We start from the raw sequence: 26300 nt of genomic DNA on the forward strand, positions 1-26300 counted from the left end.
TTTTTCCCCCCATTCATTCTTGGGATGTGAACATCGCTGAAAAGGCCAGCATTTATTACCCATCCCTAATTGCCTTTGAAAAGGTAGTGGTGAATCACCTTTTTGAGCCCCTGCAGTCCATGTGGTGTAGGTACATTCGCACTGCTGTTACGAAGAGAATTACAGGATTTTGACCCAGCAACAGTGAAGGAATGGTGATATAGTTCTACGTCAGGATGGTGAGAGACTTGGAGGGAAACTTGCAGGTGAAGGTGTTCCCATGTGTCTGCTGCTTTCTTGTTCTTCTAGGTGGTAAACGATTGCAGATTTGGAAGGTGCTGTTGAAGGAGCCCTGGCGAGTTGCTGCAGTGCACCTTGTAGATGGTACACACTGCAGCCTGTGATGGAGTGAACTTTGAAGGTGGCGGATGGGGTGCAGATCAAGCGGGCTGCTTTGTCCTGCATGGTATCGAGCTTTGAGTGTTGTTGAAGCTGCACTCATCCAGGCAGGTGGAGAGTATCCCATCACACTCCTGACTTGTGCCTTGTTGATGGTGAACAAGCTTTGGGAAGTCAGGAGGGAGATACGCACTGCAGAACTCACAGCCTCTGACTGCTCCTGTAGACACATTATTTATATGGCTGGTCCAGTTAAGTTGCTGGTCAATGGTAACCCCCAGGATATTAATGGTGGGCAATTCAGCAATGGTAATTTCATTGAATGTCAAGGGCAAATCGTTAGATTCTCTCTTGTTGGAGATGGTCCTTGCTGGCACTTCAGTGGCAAGTAACAATTGGGCCACACATCAGCCCGAGCCTGAGCGTACAACTCAAGCTTCCCTTCTCTCTCCCTGAACAAGAAATGAGCTTTCATTCTCTCAGTTCCAAGGAAACATTCTACAAACAAAGTTGCAATATAACATTTGAAGATGAATTACTCAATGTTTGATCACCAAAAGAAACAAGTTATTACCCAAAACGAAGGATAGAGGCCAATCTAAATATGAGACCTGACAAACCATGATATCTGCATTTGAGGGATTGCATCAGTAGGCAAGAACCTCAGGTGTTTAATGAGGAATTATATTGACAAAAAAAACTCATGGAATCTTGTGACTGACTTGAATGCCAAGCCAAATATGTCGGATCAAGCACCAGAAGTTTAAGCTCATCAACTTAGTATGTGGATGACACAGATTAGTGACACAGAAGTTACTGTTTTAGTTGCAAAAAGCTATAGTTTGGTTGAATTGCGAGGTTACACAGGGAACAGCTACTATATGGAATATATTTAGTTGATATTTAGCATAGTTACACACAGGAAGTCAAAATCAGTTGCGGTCTTTGGATCAACAGGCAGAGCCTAACTGGCACAGTGATTTAATTCAGTTTCCAATTTATTATACTTTGCCCTTTTTTAAAAAATGTAATACTTGGGTTTAATATTTACACTTAATAGCAAAACTGACAGAAAATTGGGGTAGCAGAGTTGGCTGGGGTATAGGAGTTTTCCTGCATTAACAGGCCAAGCAGCTGAGAGATAGAAAACTGAGGCTATATAATGCCAATATAAGCATAAGAATGGTATGTATGCATAATATTTCTGTTATAAAGGCGTATATATGAATTTGATTCAAAAAAGTTGTCCGAGGACGTGCAATGCAAGTTTTCCTAAGTAGACATAGTTACAGAATTAAAATTTCTTACAACCTTAGTACTAATGAGTAGCCAGCAGATGCATCATAAGCAAACTAGATCTCTCTGGATTAAAGGACTGAAGTAGAAGTGTGATCTTTAAGATTTCACAATACGCAAAAGGATGAAAAGAATTTCCTGGCACCAAAAAAAAAACTCTCTTCCATTTCATAGTATATGCCTTGAGGTATAGAGGAATTCTTTGATACTATAAAAGAGTACTCACAACAAAGCAAGACCACCTTAAAGTGGTAATACCTCACAGCTGGTTCAGTGACATTCTAAATGTAATCAGCAGATCTGGAACAGTAAATCTAAACAGTGAACAGAAAGTCACCTGATGCTTAAAAGTTTCTAGGAAGTCAGAGAACAATGTTGTCATCAGCCAAATTGAGGTTCTGAATAATCCCACACAACAGAAAAATGGTTTAAGGATTTATCCCCTCCCAAGAAATCAAGATGGTAAAAATAAATGTTCAGTTACCTTAAATCTTATAGAATTTGATCAAACACCTGCTTTGGAAAACAACCACAATGTCTATATTCTGATAAGCCCGACTGGCAAAGGCAGTTTACATAACATCAAGATGGAAAGTCCAGTCCAGTCCAGTCATTGGCATGTACCCTAACTCAATTTAGGAGTTCCACAGTCATGTTCAGTATTCCCAATCTATTTTGGAGAGAGAGATTAATGCCAGATTTTCAGAATCTCTAACAAAAAGCTTGAGATACCCTGTTTATTTAAGAGTTTAAATTATGCTAAGCTACCTGCCAGAGCATGCCCCTGAATATGATCCCTCAAGTGTGCAATTTATTTGGAAGATGGTTTGCAGCTGACTCCACACATCTAGGTTCAAGTTTCTTTGCTGATGAACACTTCATCTGATGAAGCTAGTATCAATCTGCTCTCCAGCTTACTGTCATGAGATCCAAGCCAACAGCATGCTTTATGGTTAGGATGCTCATTCAGAGACCACCAATGAGCTGCCTACTCATTGTTTTCTAGGTCTTCAGGCAACAAAACAACTCAGACGTAAGGTATCAGCCAACACATTGGCTGGTACCAAGAACCTAGAACACAGGTCATAGAAATTCGCATCAGACATTGTTCTGCCAACAGAAGTCGAAGTACTACCTTATACCTGCTATCACAGCTGTGGGCACTGGATAGCGTCACCACCTCAGGGACGTAGTGATATTTGAAGAGCTGGTGCACAACCTGCCCCAAATGGGCAGCTGATTTTGTCCCCCAGACAAGCTCCTCTCTGACCTGACAGTCTGTGTTTGTTGGCCTTTGGTCAAAGGGACTAACTTTGCACTTTATAAATCAGCATGACTGAGCAAGTGGCATTGCTGTTATCGATGGCAGTGAATGTTTCTGCTGGTCAATTCAAGTTCTTCTGAGAGAAATAAGCATAGGCTCAGCTCCTGGAACTTGTATGATAAATACAAAATACTTTTCATTACCACATATAGTTAGATCCTTGCACTAGCACTGACCAAAGTAGGTTTCAACTGAGATAGACCCTGACTGAAGGATTCAATGCGGCAAAACACCGTACCATGAGGCACAGCATGATGGAATTTGTAAAGTAAGTAAGTTGAAAAGGAAAAACAAGTTTCCTGAAAAACTTGTGTGCTGAACCAAACAGATGGTATACACAACGTGATTATGAAATGCCAATGAATGGACAAGAATGACTCGATACCAGCACGGCTGACAATGGGCAACAGCACTGGGGAAGATAATACAAAGTCAGTCAATTATAGCAAATGAGACTGTGCAAGTAAATTTTGCAGGGCTTGAAATTTAGAGGTTATCCACTTGGAGAAATGGACTAGTCAGTCGATACCTGGAAGATCGATGTATAGAAGTATTGAGTACTAGGGAAGTTATGCTGAACCTTTAAAAAGCTCTGATTAGGCCACAGCCAGGGAACTGCCTCCAGTTCTGGTCACCACACTTTTGGAAGGATGTGAAGGTCCTTGAAAGGGTGCAGAGGAGATTTACCAGAATGGTTCCAAGGATGAGGGAATTTAGCTACAAAGGTTAGACTGGAGAAACTGGGGTTGTTCTCCTTGGAGAAAAGGAGATTGAGGGGAGATCTGATAGAGGTGTACAAGATTGGTTTAGATAAGGTAGACAAAGAAAAGCTGTTCCCATTAACTGATGGCACAAGGACTAGGGAACAAAGATTTAAGGTATTGGACAAGAGATACAGGGGCAATGTGAGAAAAAACTTTTACACAATGACTGGTAATGACCTGGAACTGACTACCTATGAGGGTGGTGGAAGCAGAGACAATGAATAATTTCAAAAGAAAATTCGATGGGCACATCAGGGAAATAAACTTGCAAGGCTACAAAGATATAGTGGAGGAATGGGACTGACTGGATTGCTTGACAGAGAGCTGGCATGGATTCAATGGGCCAAATGGTCTCCTTCTATCCCGTAATGACTATGACTCGATGGTGATAGAAGTAGGAGTAATAAGTTTAAAGAAAATCTAAGGACTTTATGTTCATTAAACACTGATTTGTACATATCTGGGAATAGGATATGTACACAGCTGAAAGTATGGTCAGCCTCTAAAAGAACCATTGTCAGAGGATAAATGTAATAAGTTTGATTAAAATCTGGCAACAGGAAATAAGTGGTGAGAGCGCTTTTTTTTAAAAAATGAAGCTATAATAAATGAATAGGCCATCAACAGCAACAACTTGAGATTATATAGCACCTTTAACATAATGAAACTTCCCAGAGTGCACACAGGAACATTATAAAGTACAATTTGATATGGAGCCACATATTAGGGCAGATAACCTAAGACCTGGTCAGAGGTAGGGTTCAAGGAGTGTCTTAAATGAGTTAAGCAAGGATGAGAAAAGGAGATGTTTAGGGAAGGTGTTACAGACTTAAGGGCCTTGACAGCTGATGGCACGGCCAACAACGGTGCAGCAATTAAATTCGAGGATGCTCAAGAGGCCAGAATTAGAGGAGCGCAGATATCGTGAAGGGTTGTGGTGCTGGAAGAGATTATTGCGAGGGGGAGGAGATTAAAGATGAGAACTTTAAAATCAACGCCTTGTTTAACTTGGAGCCCGTAGGTCAGCGAGGAGAGGGATGGCGGGTGCGGGAACAGGAGGTGGACTTCATGGAAAAGATGGGTTCAGAGAAGGCATGAGGAGAGAGGGGAGAGAAACTAGAGAGTGATGCAAGTTCAGGACTAGGGCAGGGAAGTATGGCCGGGTGGGCCAGGGAGGGGAGGTCAACAATGTCAAAGGCTGCAGAAGGACAAGAGATAGTTTACTATTGTCAGTCACATAAGATGCCATCTGTGACTTACCGTTTCAGTATAGCAGCAGGGCCAAAACTGATTGGAGGGATTCAAACTTGGAGTTCCGGAAAATGGGGCATATATTTGCGAGTCGACATTCAATGACTTTGGTGAGGAAAGGGAGGGTGGAGATGGGGCAGTAGTCTGCAAGGACAGAAGCATTCAAAAGTTGAGTTTTTGAGAAGGGTGATGACAGCAGATTTGAACGAGAAGGGGACAGTACCTAGAGAGAGAACAAACCTTTAACGTAGGAGCCAGGAAAGGAATTTGGGTAGTCAGCAAGTTAGTGGGAATAGGGTCGAGGGAACGCAGGTGGGTCACATGGACAAGAGTTCAGAGAAGGCACGAGAGGAGATAGGAGAGAAATTAAAGAATGATGCAAGTTCAAGACTAGAGCAGGAGAAAATTTTACAGGAAGTATGGCATGGTGGATGAGGGGAGGGGAGGGAAGTGGCAGAGGCAGCTGATAGGCTGGTCTCAATCTTAAGGACAAAGCCCCATGAGCTCCTCACATTTGTTGAAGCATCAGTAAAGAATCAAGTACCTGATGAAGGAATATCTACAATACACCCATCTGCTTTTGGTGATTGTATGCAAAGAAAAACAAAGTACAGCTTTAAATGACATTGAGCATTACCTGTGCTGCCTGAAGCATTTGCTGCTGCTGGAAATAAGCTTGTTGTTGCTGCAGCAAATACTGCTGTTGAAGTAACAGATGTGCCTGTGGTTTCAGTTGCTGATGCTGCTTAGGCTGAGGCTGTGCTGGCTGAATTTGTGCTTGTTGACCATGTAACTGAGGAATGTGGCCACTGCTTGCAGTTGCAATTCCTGTGCAAACCAAGAATTACAAAATGTTTAATATACTCTGATCATTATTTTGCTCACAGATCTGAACTGCAAAAAATATCTGATCACTCAGCCCAAAAGTTGTGAATGGAACCTCTGTACTGTTGCAGACCCCTTAAGACTCTGGATCTGTCAAACTTCAATGAAGCAGATTCTTTGATTACCTGCAAGAGCTTTCATAGCAGTCAGGATTTGTTTTGCATACACCGGTTGAAATACAACTGAATGTTTTTCCTTGATTGTTCACCAACACTGGCTCATAATTCAACAGCTATTATCTGGACGTTAAGGAAGTGGCTGAATGTAATATCCTGGAAGCTCTGATAAGCTTCAGGTTAAGATGCCTGCAGAGCTTCAAGTCTAAGAGATCAACAAGAATCAAGCTGCTAGCAATTAGTTTTTCCAAGAATATCTAAGCTTTAAAATGAAAATCCATTAGGTATTATCAAGACATTTTTGGGAACTTGAATAAGTAATCCAATGGGCCGATCAGAAGTTAACAATAATTCAACATATCAGAACTATCACTATTTTTCATCAGGGTGGAGAAAGTTCTCCATTATGGCTGAAAACACAAGTTCCATTTTACATAGAATATTGATATATTGAATTTTAGTCCTCTTTGATATAGCAAAGTAAAAGCAGTATATCAATTTAAATTTGTGGCTCCATTCAGTTATTGATCTAACTCGCGCTACAAATACTTTGGGAATCTCCATGACTCTCCAGCTTTGGTGTGGCACTCTCCTCAACCCAACTTCCGGTCAGCACAAAAACAGTTCTAGGAGGATTTTTCTGTGTCGGAGTTTGTGTAATTGAATTTGACAACCCTGCAGCAGAGATGACGTCGGGTCTCAGTGCAGCTCCCTCACTTATGGGTTGCACAGTTTTCAGGCGAAGAGAGGGACCAGATTTTAACACAATGCAGCTGCATGGAGTACCTGTAAGCAAGGATTCAGCTAGAGCATGGAGGTGGGGCCTGAGCCAGGAGCAGAAATGTTAATGCATCAAATGTTCAATATATCAAAGCTTTTTTCCTGTCCTGTTGCATGTCACAACACTGTATAGCTGCTTTTACAGCTCCTAATAACATTATATACAGACCCCAATGCTACTATTTTGCTGCACTTTCTGAAAGTTGAGGGCCTAAAGATTTACTGTAGGAACCTCAGCTGACCTGACTAAAGTTCCTTAGAACATCATTTTTGCAAGGTCATATGGGTTTCGCCATTAAATTTCCCCCTGCAGTTTCAGATCTCACTGTGCTCAATTTTTACAGGTAGGACTGGCAATTTGAAGCATCACAGCACTTTAAAATCAAAGCATCGAATAACCTTGCAATTCACATTCACTGATCTTGCACTCTGGAGAGACCACATTCAAAAGGGGTGCAGATTGGAGAGCTGGTATTGCAGTATTGTATTCCACATTTCTTGCAAGTTTGGCTCCCTCTGGGAGTTGCGATCAATGACTTTAGCAACTGATTCATTCAACAAACAATTCTTTGATATTTAATGAACATATAGAGACAAAGCCAACCGAAACAGGTAAAATAAAAGGGAGCTTCCAACCTCATAGTCCCACAACCCCGGACAGCCCGCTTCTACCTCCTTCCCAAAATCCACAAACGGAACTGTCCCGGCAGACCCATTGTGTCAGCCTGCTCCTGCCCCACTGAACTCATTTCTTCCTATCTAGACTATCTTTTCTCCACTGGTCCAGTCTCTTCCCACCTACATCCGTGACTCTTCTGACGCCCTACGTCATTTTGACAATTTCCAGTTTCCTGGTCCCAACCGCCTCCTCTTCACTATGGACGTCCAATCGCTCTACACCTCCATCCCCCACCAGGATGGTTTGAGGGCTCTCCGCTTCTTCCTGGAACAGAGGCCCAACCAGTCCCTATCCACCACCACCCTCCTCCGCCTGGTTGAACTTGTTCTCACATTGAACAACAACTCCTTCAACTCCACGCACTTCCTTCAAGTAAAAGGTGTTGCTATGGGTACCTGCATGGGTCCTAGTTATGCCTGTCTTTTTGTGGGATATGTCGAGCATTCTTTGTTCCAGTCCTACTCAGGCCCCCTCCCCCAACTCTTTTTCCGGTACATTGATGACTGTATTGGTGCCGTTTCCTGCTCCCGCCCCGAACTGGAAAACTTTATCAACTTTGCTTCCAATTTCCACCCTTCTCTCACCTTTACATGGTCCATCTCTGACACTTCCCTTCCCTTCCTCGACTTCTCTGTCTCCATCTCTGGGGATAGGTTGTCTACTAATATCCATTATAAGCCCACCGACTCCCACAGCTACCTCCTGTAAGGACTCCATTCCATTCTCCCAGTTGCTCTGTCTCCGACGCATCTGCTATGATGCTACCTTCCATGACTGTGCTTCGGATAGGACCTCCTTTTTCCTCAACCGAGGATTTCCCCCCACTGTGGTTGACCGGGCCCTCAACCGTGTCCGGCCCATTCCCCGCACCTCTACCCTCACCCCTTCCCCCCAGAACCGTGACAGGGTTCCCCTTGTCCTCACTTTTCACCCCATCAGCCTCCAAAGGATCATCCTCCGCCATTTCCGCCACCTCCAGCGTGATGCCACTATCAGTCGCATCTTCCCTTCCCAGCATTCCGAAGGGATCGTTCCCTCCGCGACACTCTGGTCCACTCCTCCATTACCCCCACCACCTCGTCCCCGTCCCATGGCACCTTCCCCTGCAATCGCAGGAGGTGTAATACCTGCCCATTTACCTCCTCTCTCCTCACTATCCCAGGCCCCAAACACTCCTTTCAGGTGAAGCAGCGATTTACTTTTATTTCTTTCAATGTAGTATACTGTATTCGCTGCTCACAGTGTGGTCTCCTCTACATTGGGGAGACCAAGCGCAGACTGGGTGACCGCTTTGCGGAACATCTCCGCTCAGTCCGCAAGCAGGACCCTGAGCTTCCGGTTGCTTGCCATTTCAACACTCCCCCCTGCTCTCATGCTCACATCTCTGTCCTGGGATTGCTGCAGTGTTCCAGTGAACATCAACGCAAGCTCGAGGAACAGCATCTCATCTACCGATTAGGCACACTACAGCTTGCCGGACTGAACATTGAGTTCAATAATTTCAGAGCATGACAGCCCCCCATTTTACTTTCATTTTTAGTTATTTTTTCTTCCTTGTTTTTACATTCTTTACAATCTTTTTTTGCATTTATTTCATTTCATCTTAGTTTGTTCAGTTTGCTTACCCAATGTTTTTTTTCAGGTTTGCACTTGCTGCTGTTCAATATTCAGTGTATTAACAACTAATCTGTACTAATGCTTTGTCTTTTAACACACCATTAACATATTGTTTGCCTTTGCTCCGTGACCTTTTGGTCAGCTATGTGGCCTGGTCCAATCTGGACCTCCTTTGTTATCTCTTGCCCCACCCCCACCTCACTTGCTTATAACCTGTGACTTTTCTAATATTTGTCAGCTCCGAAGAAGGGTCACTGACCCGAAACGTTAACTCTGCTTCTCTTTTCACAGATGCTGCCAGACCTGCTGAGTGGTTCCAGCATTTCTTGTTTTTATTTCAGATTTCCAGCATCCGCAGTATTTTGCTTTTAAAATAAAAGGGAGTATTGAAGTCCATGTGAAGCTTGTCCCATATACTTCCCTTTTGCTGTCAGAGTTCTCCTACTTGTATTATAATTTCTGATCTGCAGTATAAGTTACTGCAATGAACAGAAAATATAAAAACATTCCATTTTTTTTGAAGTTTCTCTAATAAGTTAACAAACTTGAGAAGTTTATAACCAATGCCTTTTAGAGATCTATCATTTCAGGTCTCAAACAGATGGAGGCTGCTCAGCTGACATGAGTATATTACTGTAGAGTTCAGTGGGACTGATGTCTTGGATTGAAAAGGGTTACAAATGTCAAGAGTCAGAGGCTGGAAAATTCAGTATCAACTGAACAGATAACAGTACCCAGTTGGTACTAAGCTTTCCAGTCTGAGTGCACACAATAGGCATCCTTTTTGATCCTGGATTTCAACCAGTAGACTCTAGTCTATGGAACTGCTTGTTGATGGAACAAATGGCCAATGTCACCGAAGTGGCTCCGTGGCTAGTCTTAGAGAGGGTTTGAATCATATTGCAAATCTTATTTCTTCTGCAAAAAAAGAGACTTCAAAGAATAATTTTAAAGATAACCTTTAGCTACTATCGGGAGGGAGAAAGCGGTTTACATTAAATTCCCCTTGCACTTAACTTGTATAAATTAATAAAACCATCTTAGTTTTAAACAGCCTGCAATTGCCATGATTTGAGTTCTCAGAACGATGTAGTCAATCAACTGTCAAGGGCCACCTAAAAAGACAAATTTAAGTGTTTTGAGTTTTCCTGTGTACATCAAATTGCTGAAATAAAGTACAAATGGACTATGCTTTCATCTTTGGATTGTAGAATGCTTGATCCAGGCACCATTTCTTGCACTGTCAGATTTTTATCATTACAGAAATTCTCACCCAGAGTGCAGCTGTTTTCATTAACATGTTCACACACTATCTAGCAGCATAATTCTAGAACACATTCTTGAAAAAAATAAAGCAGGCATTTCTTCACAGATCGCTTTGCAAACAATTGATAACTTTCCACAAGTATATACTGTATGCATAAAAAAGACAGGCAGACTGCAGTGTGCTCATCTGCAAAAGGAAACCAACATCTCAGGATGTCGCCTAGGGTTTGAGGATGCACCTGCAACTTGGTTAGTTGACATTTTCTTAAATTGTTGGTTCAATGCCATTGAAAATTGTTAAATAAAACCATTTTCTCATTAAAAACATTGCCAAATTGACCAGGTGCATTTTTGTGGGGAGCAGATAAGGAAGGAAATAGACGTAAATGGGTTATTTAAATCCATTGAATAACATTTTGTTAGATTATATAGAACTTGTGATAAAACATGCATAACTGCACACCTGCTGGTTGAGAGGCCAACTGTGTAGCTGATGGCTGAGTGGCCAACAGCGCAGCAGATCTCTTTCTTGGAGTCATAGCAGGCTGGATCGTCAGAATGCTTGAAGACGGAGTTGGCTGCCCAGCTTTTGGCCTTTGGCGAGGTGCTATTGAGGTCTCTGTAGTAGGTGCTGGGTCTGTAAGCCTATGGAAGGTTTATATAAACAGTAAATTTAGAAGTACACATCAACTTTAAAAAGGCTGCAATACTTTTTAAAAAAAAAAGTGGAACACACAAGTTTGGACTACAGTTTGAAAGGCATTAGGAAATTTACTTTGAATATATTATATTGGTTCCAAAAGGAACAAAGTTCTGAAATATAACTACACAATGCAGTGACTAGTTTACCTTGCTCTTAGTTGAGACTTTTTAGCAGCAATTTCACTAGCTTTTACTGGTACTGGCATTTTCGCTGGAATCGGCACATTCTGGAAAAAGAGAACGCACTTTGAACGCAAAGCACATTTATCCCTCCTTCCAAAAAAATTGGATGAAATACAGAATGCTGAGTTTAAAACTAAACTCTCAATAGGAAAGTAATCAACCAAAATGCTAGCGTTTGGTGAAATTTAAAGCGAAGGAAAATGCTCCACATCTCAAGAAACTCTACATCTCCAAAATCAGCTGTAAAGAATCACGCATTTGAAACACTTCACTTACAAAGTCTATAGTTGCTTCTATTTTTGTGCAAACCCAACATACTGAATATCCAGTGAACCTTCTTCTCTAAGCATCTATAGGCCTTATTTACTCAGCTACAAAAAGGATCCCTCCAAACATTTTATAGTCAGAATGTGCACGGTGAAACAAAACACAAGAACAAATATTTACTAAAATTACAAAGTGCAGTACAAATGCAACAAGAACCAGAGTACCATTTACTCAATTTGTTCATGGCCTAGATAACTGACTTGCAACTTTTATACCATCCACATTCATTAGCATGCATGACCCACAATCTGTATAATCTAGCACAATCTGCATAGGACTGTCAAAAATGGGCTCAACACAAGATTATTCCGATCAAAAGATCATTTCTTTGTGGTTATCAATGGAGCCCAGCAAGAAAACATACTTACACTGATATTCTTAATGGGACATGCTCTCTTTGACAGCCTAAACGTAAAGAAAGAAACCTGATAAATATCGGGTCTCTTGTCTGGGTCTGCCTCAAGCATATACCCTGCAAAAAGACAACAGTATTAGTTTATGCAAATGAAAAATATTTAGGCAAAGTAGCAAAAAGGATTAACCTGGAAAATGAATCACATGAGCTGAATACTTACGTATTAAACAGTGCATTTCATTGGAATACCTAGAATTATCTGGAATGGTAAAACTTCCATCACAGATGGCAACTTGGCTTTCTCCAAATGGTAAGGTAAAGAAGCACAGTTTGTAAAGTAAACACCCCAGTGCCTGAGAGATATAAAGAAAGTTTATCTAGAAACAAACTGTTCAGCAACTTTATTGCACACACAAGCAGGTCAAATTAAATTCCAAGAAATCAAGTGCGATATGGAAAAAAAGAGCCAAATAAGAACACATATAGCCCTCCTGCTGTGTTCTAAGAAAAAAATCAATCATTACATACCCATATGTCAGCTTTAGTGGTAATAGACATTCCACTGTAAAGGTTAACCATTTCTGGTGCTCTGTATGACAACGTTGTATATCTGAAAATTAAATAATACATTATCCATGCAAAACTAACACTTCCTTGTTGTAAAGAGCATTACCTTTCCCTCTGTTGACTTTTTGTACATCTTCACAGTAAATTGGCTTGTTTATACTTGAAGTTTAGTTACAACAAAAACTTGCATTTATCTAGCACCTTTAACGTCCCAAGGCACTTCACAGGAACGTTATCAAACAAAATTTAACACCAAACCAGATTAGGCAAGGTGACTAAAGCATAGTTAAACAGGTAGGTTTTAAGCAACGTCTTAAAAGAGGAGAGAACTGGATGTGGAAAGATTTAGGGAGGGAATGCAGTCAGAGCTGAGGTGGCTGGAGGCAGGGTCGCCAATAGTGGAGTGATGAAAATGAGGGATCATTAAGAGGCAGAGATCAGAGCATTGTAGGGTTGGAGGAGGTTATATAGATAGTGGGTGGGGGGGGGGGGGGCAAGACCATGGAGGGGTTTGAAAACAAGAACGAGAGTTTTAAAATTGAATTATTGCCAGACCAGGAGCCGCATAGGTCAGTAAGCACAGGGTGAATGGGATTTGGTGCCTGTTAGGATACAGGCAGTAGGGTTTTGGATGAGCTCAAGTTTACAGAGAGTGCAAGATGGAAGGCCAGCCAGCAGCGCAGTGAGGTAGTGAGGTCTAGAGTTAACAAAAGGCACAGATGAGAACTTTAGCAGCCGGTTATGTCATAAGCTCATAGGAAATAGGAGGAGTTGGCCATTTGGCCTGTCGAGCCTGTTCCGTCATTCAAACAGATCATGGCTCATCATCTACCCTGCAGGGTTCAGGCAGGGGTGGAGACAGGTGATGTTATAGAGGTGGAAGCAGGTGGTCTTAAATGAAGAGGAGGATATGGGGTCAGAAACTCAACAGGTTAAATAGGATGCCAAGATTGCAAATGGTCTGGTTCAGCCTCAGAAGTAGCCAGGGTGAGAGAGAGTGTCGGTGGCTAGGGAACAGAATTTGTAGCTTTGGTTTTCCAAATATTTAGAGTCATAGAGAGATACAGCACTGAAACAGGCCCTTCGGCCCACCGAGTCTGTGCCGACCAACAACCACCCATTTATACTAATCCTATATTAATACAATATTCCCTACCACATCCCCACCATTTTCCTACCACCTACCTACACTACGGGCAATTTACCCATCAACCAGCAAGTCTTTGGCTGGAGAAAATTTCTGCTTATCCAATTCTGGATGTCTGACAAGCAGCATGACGAATCAGAGGCAGTGGAGGTGTGGAAGAGGTGACCGAAAGGTAAAGTAAGGTGTCGTACATGTGGGTTAATAAATGAAAGTATAAAATTTCAAAATACCGAAAAAGCAGATGCCATGGATTAGTATGTCTTAATTGCTAATTTGAACCAGATAATAGTATTTGCATTTGAAAAATTATAGTAGAACCACCTCTTGGAAAACTGTATAATACAATAACCTAATATCAGAACTACTGCTAGCTTCACTCAGAACTGTTGGGTGCAGTGAGATATGCCACATACCCAAGACTTCATTATTAATTTCAAGAAGAAAACCAGGTAAGCCCATTGTTATTTGCTGAAACAAAGATAGTGACTCACCCCAAAAGGATACAGAAAACATGCAACCCTTCACGAAGATAGCAGAGGGAGCCTCGCCACCAATGGATGGATTTGTTGTTAGAGGCAGAATAATAGGCTATGGTTAGTGGGTAGTCAGAACTTGGGGCAATGTAAGAGAGATTTATTGCGATTTTAAGTCAAATACTGTGGAGAATAGGGTCGGGACAGGGCAAGTGCAAGGTGGGTACGAGGTTTTCATCTAGGGGGTGAAGTTAATAAGCATCAACAGATCTACCCAAATAGAGGGAAGTGAGAAATATTGAAGGACTGCTCCAACAAGTTGGAAATGTGCAGAAGCTGTGGCATAGTCAAAAAAAATCAAGTAAAGCTAATCAAATGAATTTCCAAAACATCAAATAGATTGTTGGAGAGGAGGGGCGGGGGAATAAAACCGCATTTTAATCAAAGTGTACCATTTGTAAATTGGAGATTCATGCAGATTCATTTAAAAATTGCCCTCTGCCAAAGAATACTTTTAAATACAATATTCACACCAGACTTCTTCTGAAAACATCCAGAAATACAGCTGTGCTATCATGCTAGAAGCTACTGGAAATACTGAAAAAAACCCTGCAGCAAATGCTAAGGCAAACTTAAGTAAAACTTTAAAAATTACAAGACTAGCATGCATTACAGAAGTCAGACCTGAATAAGCAGTTAACCATAGAAATCAACTATGCAGAGTGTGCTATAAAAACAATTTCTTTTGCAAGTTTTAATTGTCTGTCCAATTCTAAAGCTAATTCAACTTAACAGGTACAGGATTTTAAATAAGAAAAACTTACTTTTTTATTTCATCCTCAATTGCACCAATGCCTTCAGTCTGAGGATGTAGAAATCTGTTTGTTGCACTTCCAAAATCACAGAGGACATAACTACCACTATCGTGAAGTAGAAGATTTTCCACCTAACACAGAGCAGAAAGTGCATTGAATACAAACCACTGCACTTGCGTGCGAGAAGTTTTAGCTTGATATTTCTGAAGTAATTCTCACCTTAAGGTCTCTATGAATAATTGGAGGTTTGCATTGATGTAGCCTAGCCACTGCTTCACAAGTATCACAGAATATTTGCAGCACCTCAGTTTCACTAAACCCAGAATGCAATCGTTGGTTCATCAAGTTGACCACCTGACCACCTATGAGAGCAGAAAAATCTCATGTATTAAAGTGAACTTTCAATTTATCAATCGAAATTCAATCATACTAATTTACTTAATGACCAAAGTACTTCTATGCTCCAAGGTCGTAACTTTTCAGCTTTAATCAATATCTTTTAGTCATATTCAAGGTACTTAAAGGTGCACAGGAGGGCAAAAAAGGAACTGTAAATTACAGCTAATACTAAACAGAAGAGCAACAAATCTTCCAGCATAACAGCAAGTATCCTGGGAGAACGTGAAAATTTTAAAGGTACAGTACCAATGGAGGTGGAAATGAAGATGTCCAGACAAGATTTATAACATATTTAACATATTTAATTATTCATTAGAGATGACAAGAGTAAAGTGTCCTGCAGTGACAGATTTACCAGTTTCAGTAACAAAACAATCTAGCCAAGCTTATAGATTAACAAAATCCTGGAACAAATGTTCTCCACCGAGACAATAAGGCAGTCAAGGGATGACATTTGTAGGTGCTGACAATGGTCATGAAGGAGCCACTCAATATTGGAGAGATATTACTGAACTAAAAGCAACCAATGATTCAAAGAAAGAGATAAATGTAAGCCAGGTACGCACAGGCCCTTAAGTCTTTTATCATTATCTGATAAAATAATTGAACTGATTATCAGGAGGAAATCTGTATAAGACTAACAAGGCTGTACACAACAGTCAAGATGGCCAGGGAAAGAGAACAGCTTGCATGATTAACCACCTTTGGGGTAGCAAGATCTCAATGGTGGAAAACCATGTGATGTACTCATTAAAAGGAGAAAGTAGTGAAAATTCATGCTCCAAACAGGATGCATAGAATCTTATGTACCGCAGCAATCTCGACGGTGGGACCGGAAGTTGTCGTAACTTCTGCTCCCGCTGCAAATCCCGTTTCTCGGGTGATTTTGTATTTAAGTTAGCCATGTGGCGACGTGTACAAGGGACATGTGGGATCATGCAGCAAGGGCGACCTTTCATTGGTGGAACCCACGGTCACTGTCCCAAGCACCATGATCGCCATAGATATAAAACATTGTGCTTGCAGCCTTCCTTTCATGTAAGTATCTTCAGAATAACTTTGCCTCCCTTATTTTGCAAAACTCACCTCCTACTTCATATCATTTATTTTCCCGACAGCCAAAGTGAATAACATGGCAGCCAGCAGGCAGAGGCCCGCCCCACAGTTCAGTGATGCCTCCCTGCAGGTTCTCCTCCAGGTAGTCAGGGAAAGGCAGGAGGTCCTCTTCCCTGCAGATGGAGTACGATGACCCTTCCGCCTCACCAAGGCAGCCTGGATGGAGATAGCAGAGTAGGTCTCGAACCATAGGGTAACTCTAAGAACAGGGATGCAGTGCCACAAGCAAATCAATAACTTTCTCAGCTCAGCGAGGCTAAGTAGTCCTGGGTAGGCTGCTCCATTGATTTCTTCCACGGCTAGGTGCCTTTAAGGCAGAGGGTACACAAGTAGTGCATGAGCAGCCTTGGTGCCATTTACTAAATGAAGATTGGCATTGTTTGTGATTGGATGCGTCATGTGAAAGCCAATGCAGAATGAGTGATGTTGATGCATGTACGCAATTGTTGTGATGCATCATTTGCCACGTCACTAAATCTGCACCGTCTGTTGCAGGAGAAACAAAGCCATAACCAGTGTGAGCATGCTATGACAGGAGGAGCGGTCCCTGAACCAGTCTGCTGACCACAGCTGAGGAGTCCTCCTCTAAGGTCGTGAGAGGAGGAGGGAGGTAGGGCAAGCAGAGATGGCGTAAGGATGAAGTGTCATCTCTGCTCTTGCAGCCAGCCATGTGTGGAAATGGAATGAACTCATGTGAAGCATATGCTTACAGTGCCTCTGTTTGTGTCTCCATTGCAGGTGCCTGCATTCGAGTAGCAGAACGCCACGTGGGCCAAGAATCCTCCTCTGGGGACCAAGAAGAAGCCACTGCTCCAGAAAGTGCACAGTCACCTGCTCCAGCACAGATACATCCACACGGTCTGCAGGATGTTTAAGATTAAGATTAAAATCTGGGTCACAAGCTGGTGTGCACAACACAAACACCAATCAACTGAGAGGGCATGTGGCAGCTGCGTTCCTTGACAACTGGAGGACTGATGGGGACCAGGCCCCTGCTCAGCCCCACGCTCATGATGATCCTCTGTTTGTTGCTGCAAGAAGTCTGCTGGATGTGCAGCAAAGCCATGTGGAAAATATGCCGGAGCCGCCCGAGGTCATGCGTGGCTTAGCATATGCCATGGAGGAGTCCATGCTTGCCAATGACATGGGCCATGTCCCAGGCATTTGAGTGGATGGCTTCCTCAGTACAGTGTTTGGCGAGCTCTGTGGTAAGTCTGGTTGAGCACTCGAGCCATATGCGATCTGACCTGCACTCCATCGCTGTTGTTGTGGGCTCCATGCAGCAGAGGGACAAAGAACCTGGATCTCCTTCCAGGTGCTCCTTCCCTTCAGGGAGACAGACAGGTGCCATTGTGAACACAGATGGAGGAGGAATGCGTGCCAGCTGCCCTGGGCCTTCCTCTCAGGCCATCCCCCAAAGAAAGCAGTGTCTCGTCCTCCCCCCAACATTGACCCCCTTACCTCCAGCAGGCGAGCACATGAGGGATACTCAAGCACCATGGCTGCACATCCCCAGTAGGATGGAGTCATCAAGACCCTGTTCCTCCAGAGGATGCCAGCCATGGTCATCCAAGCAACAGGGCAACGCACTGAGCAGACTGCCTCCACCTCAGCTGTTAATGGCAAGGTAGCACCGAGACATAGTGGCAGGAAAAGAAAACTGAAACAGTTTTGAGCAAGAAGGTGGCATGGGTGATGTAGAAATGTTAACAAATGCAAAGATATATTAAAACATTTTTATTTTTTGCTTCATTACAGATGGATACAAAGAAGTTTTTGAGGTCTGTGGCAGGAACACAATGATGCTTGCAAAGCATCTCAGGAAATGTCCAGTGTCTATCTCATTGGAACTTGAGTCTTCACTCTTCAATGATGGTTGCTTTCCTGTTGATTAATAACTTTTTCCAATACTGTCATGCATTACCTGTTTTCTACTGTCATGCTTGCAATGGTGTGTAGCCGCATTCATCATAGCCCATGGATGATTTCAAATGCCAATCACATCAAAGTGCAGCCACGCTTCATGAAGATGAAGACCTCATGCAAAAGGGAATCCCTGTGGGGAATTGTTATGTTTCTCCTCCCAATGTTCCTTGATGATGTGGCTTATTGTTGGCCGAAGTGTGCACAAATTAAGTTCTCCCTGATGTTCCTTTCATGGTTCTCCATGGCCCCCCTATCGATGATGGCATTGTTGTCATTGCTGTCTTCCTTCTCACCCTCTTCAGTCATCCTCATCTGAGGAGGACTGGTGTTCCAGCTGTTCCTCCACTTGCAGAATGTTGCCATATCTGATTGCAAGTTTGTGCAAAGCACAGCATGACACCCTCTGTGGTTCGTACTGAAGAGCCCCTCCAGACGGAAGGCAATGGAATCGCATTTGCAGCATGCCAATGGTGTGCTCCACGATGGCTCTGATGGATGCGTGAGCGACATTGTTCCTCTCTTCAGCAGCGCATTGGAGATGATGTACTGGTGTCATCAACCATGTACAAAGGATCCCTGTCACTCAGGATCCATCTGTCCACTTTGCTGGTTCCTCAAACTGCTGGCAGCTCAAAATGTAGGAGTCATGACAGCTCTCTGGGAAACATGCATGATTCTTCTCCTGTGGTCACAAACCAAATGCATGTTTAAAGAGTGGAAGCCTTTGTGATTAACCAAGACAGGCTGGTCCCAGGGAGCCCCAATGGCCACGAGTACCGTCGATCACCCCTTGCATTCAACAGAAGCCAGCAATGGCGTCGAAGGCCGCAGACCTCGCTGCCTCGCCTACAGCTAAGTAGATTAAATAATCAGCACGCTGAAAAAGGGCATTGGTTAACACTCTGATGCACCTGTGGGTTGCAGACTGTGAGATGCCAGTCACCCATTAATCCCTGGTAGAAATTGGGTGCAATAGTAACCTTGAGGATAAGTGGCCTGGGGTTCCCAACAAAAACAAGTGGCTGCAGGTAATGCTGAAGGATTGTACACATTTCTGTTGCCATTGCAAGTCACATCCTCATGCTTCTCTGGCATTGCCTCTCTGACATCTGAAGGGAATGTGTCTTTGCCCGAGGATGCAATGACATGCCAGCGCCAGTCTTCAATAATGCATTTCTTGGATGGCACCATTTTGAGCAGCCTCACCCTCTTGTGCTGCCACTGCTCCTGTTGAGGGACCATCTGTTGATCGCCAAGACCTCTCCTCAGTTTCTCCCTCTGCAATTGCTCGTGTGTTAGAGCACAAATTGTGACTCATGTCTTTGCAGCTTTTCAATTGTTGAGATGAGAAGAGTGTTGTTTAACAGTCCTCCTGCCATTCAGCAGAACCATGAAAGTCATGAGGAGATCTCACCACCCCCCCCTCCCCCTCCGACCAGCATTGGTCTCTTCCCAAACAACTTGCATTCCTTGATTGGACACGTGGTTTGCATTCTTCTTCCAGCAAATGTTGCGTCTGCGATACCAGGCAAGTTTGCCTACCTTCCAACTGCCCCCTGCACCCATCACCCTTGATCCACCCAACTTAACCTTCACCCAACTTAACCTTCACCCTTCCCTGTTACCACAGAACCTTTCCCCCTTACCGTGGACCGGCTCATCATCAATTTATACATGCCATCCCTCCCCACTGTCCCTACTCCTGTCACCATCCAACTGTCGACTCTCACCCTTGAAGCTCCAAGAATCCACCTTGATATAGTTACAGATTCCCAATCCTCTCCCTATGATAACCTCAAATACCCAACCCGAAGTCTTGATCTTCCCCCCCCCTACTATATACAATTACCCCGTGACTGCAACCGTACCTTCTGCCAGCCAATACCCAGATAGAGACACACAGGACTCCGAAGACGACAGCGATCCTCACTTCTATTAGGCCTCTCATGACCATGAGTTTTGTGACAGGAACATATCAACCCACGACCCCCTACAACTCTACACAGCCAGCCTCATCAAAATCAGCAACTACACACCCTGGACTCTGCCTTCCCTCCTATGCTCCTCCATGCACACAAGACCCCATCCATTCCTCCCCTGCTCCTCCATGCACTCGAGACCCCACCCTTCCCTTTCTACTTCTCCATGTTCCCGAGACCCCACCCTATCCTGCCCGACTACCCTTCTCTGCTCCTCCATGCACGAGACCCCAGCCTGTCCTGTCCTCCTCCCTCCCCTGCTCCTCCACGCACCCGAGACCTGACCCTTCCCTTCCCTGCTCCTCCATGCATCCGAAACCCCACCCTTCCCTCCCCGACTACCCTTCCCTGCAACCGCGACCCCACCCAGTCCTGCCTGACTACCCACTCCTCCATGTAGCCCCCCCTCCCCGCCATCCATGCTGCCGGCGCCATTTAGAGATGATTCACCCTTGCTGGTGCCAGGCCTGGAGGCAAATATCCATTCCAATGCTGGCGTTAGTTTATTGGCTGAGTGAAAGAAAGAAGAGCACAATCCTGAGATTCAACTGCACAAATTCAACTGCTCGTGACCCGGGTGGCACGGGAATATGGCTCGTCATTCAGTTAATCTAGCAGATAGGACTAAATCCTAACTATGCGTAGGGTAATTAGTATTCATGGCATGTAAATGAACGCAAAACTGTAATCCGCCACCACGCTGGGGGAACCCTGGACGCCGCAAACCCACCGACGACTTAATTCCTCCAAAATATCCCACCAGCGGGAATCCGAAAAAACACCTTCTGCCTAATTATATCGCCCAGTATGGCACCAAACCCACCCATGGGAGACTGCATAGAATTGCCCCTGATATGGGTAAAGAATTGGCTGTAGAAAAGAAAATGATACTTGTTAAGGGAATAAAGACCAGGGGATAGGGTGAAAAAGGGGGGCTGAGCAGAGTGCTCCACAAATCAGGACTGGGGAATATTATGGTTTCCAAATTATTGGATTGACATGGATTCAGAAACCCATGGCAAAGTCAAATTTACAGATGATATTAAACTTGGGGGCAGTGGAGTCACAGAAATCTGCTGAAATCTAAAGAGAGTTAGATATAATTTGTTAACAGATTAGTGGCAGATGAAATTTAATAAGCCACTGCAAGATACTACATATTGCAATTAAAAATGGAAGAAATGGCTGAAAGGTACAACTGCAATTGATCTAGAGCCATTGATTAATGCCAAATTGCTGTGGAGCAGCAGCAAAGCATTGCTAAATCAGTTGATTTAAGTTGGAAAAAGTCAAGCTGAAACTGTACAGCATCCTAGCAATCAGCACCCTATAGCACAGCGAGTTTTGGTCACTGAGACAAATGGGAAACATTCAAGACATAATCAAGTAACAGACAGAGCCACAGCACTGATCCTTTCTGGTACAGTGCTCGTTGGCATTCAAGGATAGTGGTGAACAACAGAGATGACACTATCAGCCAGCACAGATGCTAAATGGTATAGAGAAGTTAAATCCAATGAACTATGTCCAGGATAGCAGGACATGGCATACACAGGGGTCACAGTAACATTTTTGTCTCAGATGCAAAACAATCTGAAAATGCTGCATGAGCTGCAGCCTGCAATTGGACCAATACATTCTGATTTGGAAAATCTCCTGAACAAACAAGAATTAATCTCTGAATGACTAGAGACTCTACTTGATAAAGTCAACCCAGACAGCTTCACACCAACAGCAGAACAATAGAATGTGTATGAAGAATATTCCTGTCCTTACAAAATAGCATACCGACTTAATCTTGACCAACACCACAGAGTAGTGTGCAGAACAGGTTGCTAAACGTGAGATCACTGGATGATGGACACAGCATTATTAATGATAAACCAATAAAGGAAGGCTAATCAGTCTCATGTTTCTCACAGAACAAATCAGAACTCTCAAAATAAAAGAGAGGCGCAGACAAACTCCTCGCAATTTAAAAATGAGTGAAAGATGGCTCTTCATAAAATGGGCAAGAAAATGTACCTGATGAAGTACCGAAGACAAATACACTAGATTCAGATGCCTGATGAATTTGGTGGTGATATTTGCATAGATTATTCAAGGCAATTTTAACACACACAAATCGATTGCAGAGTGAAAAGCATATTTTGTGGTTGGATTAAAGTCCAGAAAAAATGGAAATTAAATACAGTCTGTGAGGTTGGATTATTCAGTGGTCTTCCGGCTGAAGTTTTTCGTTTTCATTTTATTCTTGAAGTCTTTGGCTGGTCAAAGTGCACTTTGTGGTTGGCCCGCTTGGCTCAGGATTTTCTTGGAGACAGACTTGTAGGTGGTTCTCTTTCTCGGTCTCTGTCTATAGCAATCTGTAGGCTTGGACGGTCCACAATCGCAGACAGTTTTCAGACTTGATGTGTTATCTGGAGAGGGGAAGAGGGAGGGAGGCACACAGCCTTCCTGCTGCAGCACAGTCTGAGTTACTGGCTTGACCCTTTGTTCAAGGAAACTTACAGCTTTCACACAGTCACATGACTGCCTCAGTGTATTCTCTGGCATCTTCTAATGAGATTCAAGGTTCGGAGTTGGCTCCCCAAGCCCCAGGATGCCAATATTTACACTTGGAGGGATTTGTTTTTTCAAAGTCAAGGTGTTAGGATTGCCTTGAATGCTGTGCTAATGAAGCAATCTTAAGTAATTCAATCACTTAGAGCAAGCCATTGGTTCTGGGTCAATGCTCCTCAGGCCTCGATCTTCAGTTGGGGCCTCGGAATGTGAAAAGTTGTTTCAGATGCAAATTGCTGTGGCCATCTTGGCTGTCAGTTTTTTCTTTAAAAAGTTAACTGAAGGATTTTTTCCATTAAAAGTCTAACGCAAGTTTCCAAACAATGAATTAATATTCCTTAAGTGGCATATTGTTTTCCTTGACAGCATTAAATAAAAAGGTACATAAAGGCACAAAAGACAAAATTATAGGCAAGTTAATCATGTTAGTGAAATGTGATTTTTTTAAATATATCTTCATTGTGTTATAAACCTGAATTATCCACATTACTAATTTCAGTTATGGAAAAATAGCAGTGGAAATAAAATTTTGAAAAAGGTATTTAGAGTTAGAAACATTTACATATTGGTAGATTTTGTTCATTACGCTTATTGAATTTTCAAATATGAAATTTCAAGAGATTAAATATTACACAAAACCCAATGTGATAGATAGGAAATGCCACTATCGTATTGTTTGTATACATTATGAACTGTGAAGAGGATAGTGTAGAACTCCAAAAGGACATAGACAAGTTGGTGGAATGGGCAGAGAGGTGGCAGACGAAATTCAATGCTGAGAAATGTGAAGTGATTCATCTTGGTAGGAAGAACATGGAGAGACAATTCTAAAGGGGGTGCAGGAACAGAGGGACTTGGGCATATATGCGCATAAGTCATTGAAGGTGGCAGGAGGTTGAGAGCGCGTTTAATAAAGCATACAGTATCCTGGGCTTTATTAATAGGGGCATAGAGTACAAGAGCAAGGAAGTTATGTTGAACTTGTACAAGACAATAGTTCGTCCTCAGCTGGAGTATTGTGTCCAGTTCTGGGCGCCGCACTTTAGGAAAGACGTGAAGGCATTGGACAGAGTACAGAAAAGATTCATGAGAATGGTTCCAGGGATGAGGAATTTCAGTTATGAAGATAGATTGGAGAAGTTAGGACTATTTTCCTTGGAGAAGAGAAGGCTGAGAGGTGATTTGATAGATGTATTCGAAATCATGAGGAGTCTGGACAGAGTAGACAGAGAGAAACTGTTCCCAATCATGAAAGGATCGGGAACGAGAGGGCATGGATTTAAAGTATTTGCTAAGAGAAGCAAAAGTGACACGAGGAAAAATCTTTTCACGCGGAGTGTGGTTAAGGTCTGGAATGCACTGCCTGAGTGTGGTGGAGACAGGTTCAACTGAAGCATTCAAAAGGGAATTAGACTGTTTTATGAAAAGGAAGAATGTGCAGGGTTATGGGGAGAAGGCAGGGGAATGGAACGGAGTGAATTGCTCTTTCGGAGAGGCGGTGCAGACATGATGGGCCGAATGGTCGCCTTCTGCACTGTAACCATTCTGTGATTGTGGTAGATGGATGCACACATGCACATAAACATTAGAAAAATTATATAGATAAATAAACAACACACCTCTGCAGTACTCCATTAGAATAAGGACCTCCCATACATCACTAGCATTTATCGAGGTAACACTGGAGTCCAGGTAGTTAACAATATTTTTATGCCCAGACAGATCTTTCTGTTCACAAAAAGAGAAAAGGGAGATACTATTAGTAAACATTGAGCATGTGCTTTGAAAACTTTGTTAATTTAGTTCAAAATATGAAATAAAAAGAAAAAATCTCCAAAACACAGGAGGTTTTGTCAGCACTGAAAAGTAAAATGTGTTTTCATATGACCCTTTGTTTATACTGGATTCTGTCATTCATTTAGACAGAAAAATAAACACTTAGAACGAATGGTCTACTCCTGAAAGGTTATCCCATATTTTCAGTGCTTTATTTATTGGTTTCCAGCTTTTTGTCAGCTCTTGTAGTTTAAAAATGCATTTTGTTGCCTGATCGAAAAACAGAAGTAAATTTATTTGAAATTCACATGCAAACCCAGAGACTGATATCTGTGGTTTCCCTCTTTAAAATTTAATATACAACAATCTGCAACCAAATTATAGCACTATGCTGCAAGTTCAGTGCAGATTTACAGATTGTACAAGATGAAGTTTCAAACAATAAATTGACGTCTGAACCTCTTGTACCAAGTACAAATCCCTCAGCCATCTTATGCATTGAACACCTGTAGACTTTGTGTGATATTGCCACTTCAGTGTATATCCTTTACCAAAGCTTTGGTTATTCTTGCTAAGGGTTTTGCAACATCTAACTGCATATCCATTTATTAATATACATTTAGCAGCCCTCCTCATGCAAGTCCAATAATATATTAATGATGAAAGTGTTGTATACCGTGCTAATATGGAGCTGTTCAAAAAGTCACATATCTCAACCTCTGTGAGCAAACATACTCTTAAGATTACAGAATTTAGTTGTCGTTTGAAAAGGGAAGATTGCAGACAGTAAAGTGCTTGTAAATATCCAGCTCAGAAAATTTGAGTCTGTAAAACAAGGCTATCACAACTTTAATATAAAATACAAGTTGTGTATCTTACAAGCACCATGAGCATACTGAACGTACCAATTTTCTTCCTCCTAAATCATTTGGCAGGTGTAGTTTGTTTCCTGCCTATTGGTTTTCTTTTGTTCACAATCATTCTGCATAAAACAAATTTCCCACCATGCATTAAACCAAAACTCATCGTGCAGCGCAAAAATCTGAGATAAAGCCAGTCGCACCTTTCCCACTATAGTCCCCTAAAAGTAAAATTTGTTAACAAAATACACAAAAACTTAATTGTTTGCGCCCTTGGCTATCTTTTGCACTTATTCAGTCAGACAACTTGCACTCTCCACTTCACTTCCCGTCCTTCCCATGATCTCTGCTCGACTAATTTTCAAATACAACGAGCGGAGCTCAACAATTGGGTGCAATTAGTGTATTTCCATTGGAGTCCATCAAAACATAACTTAGCAATCTGATCTAAATTGCACCTATAAATCAGAAAGTCGACCCTCAGTTCCGCCCCTGAACACCACTTGTAAACAAGTTGTCTCCAGACTCTCCCAAAGTTCACAGAATTGTTACAGCACAGGAGGCAGCTATTCGGCCCATCGTGTCTGCACAAGCTCTTCGAGGGAGCAATGCACTTAGTGCCATTCACCTGCCTTCTCCCCATAACCCTGTACATTCTTCCTTTTCAGCTAACTATCTAATTCCCTTTTGAATGCTTCAATTGTACCTGCCTCTACTGCACTCTGGCAGTGCATTCCAGATCCCATTCAAGTTGCCA

The 26300-nt window shown here is 42.7% G+C and overlaps 1 protein-coding gene across 5 annotated transcripts in view; it reads right to left on the bottom strand.

Annotated features, from left to right (window-relative positions):
* Positions 1–26300, bottom strand: part of LOC137355500 (AP2-associated protein kinase 1-like) — a 103840-nt gene that overhangs the window by 30476 nt on the left and 47064 nt on the right. For 4 of the 5 annotated variants that reach the window (XM_068020712.1, XM_068020711.1, XM_068020709.1 and 1 more), the window contains 9 exons: positions 24527–24635; positions 15145–15287; positions 14935–15056; positions 12452–12533; positions 12144–12276; positions 11937–12040; positions 11206–11285; positions 10820–11001; positions 5651–5841 (listed from right to left, as the gene is read on the bottom strand). In XM_068020712.1, coding sequence (XP_067876813.1) covers positions 5651–5841; positions 10820–11001; positions 11206–11285; positions 11937–12040; positions 12144–12276; positions 12452–12533; positions 14935–15056; positions 15145–15287; positions 24527–24542 — 1053 coding nt within the window. In that variant the 5' untranslated portion in view covers positions 24543–24635. Of the gene's footprint in view, positions 1–2158; positions 2326–5650; positions 5842–10819; positions 11002–11205; positions 11286–11936; positions 12041–12143; positions 12277–12451; positions 12534–14934; positions 15057–15144; positions 15288–24526; positions 24636–26300 lie in introns of those variants that run through there. The other variant, XM_068020714.1, reaches the window with a different exon arrangement.

The sequence above is a fragment of the Heterodontus francisci genome, chromosome 42 (genome assembly GCF_036365525.1).
Source record: "Heterodontus francisci isolate sHetFra1 chromosome 42, sHetFra1.hap1, whole genome shotgun sequence".
NCBI classification, from domain to species: Eukaryota; Metazoa; Chordata; class Chondrichthyes; order Heterodontiformes; family Heterodontidae; genus Heterodontus; species Heterodontus francisci.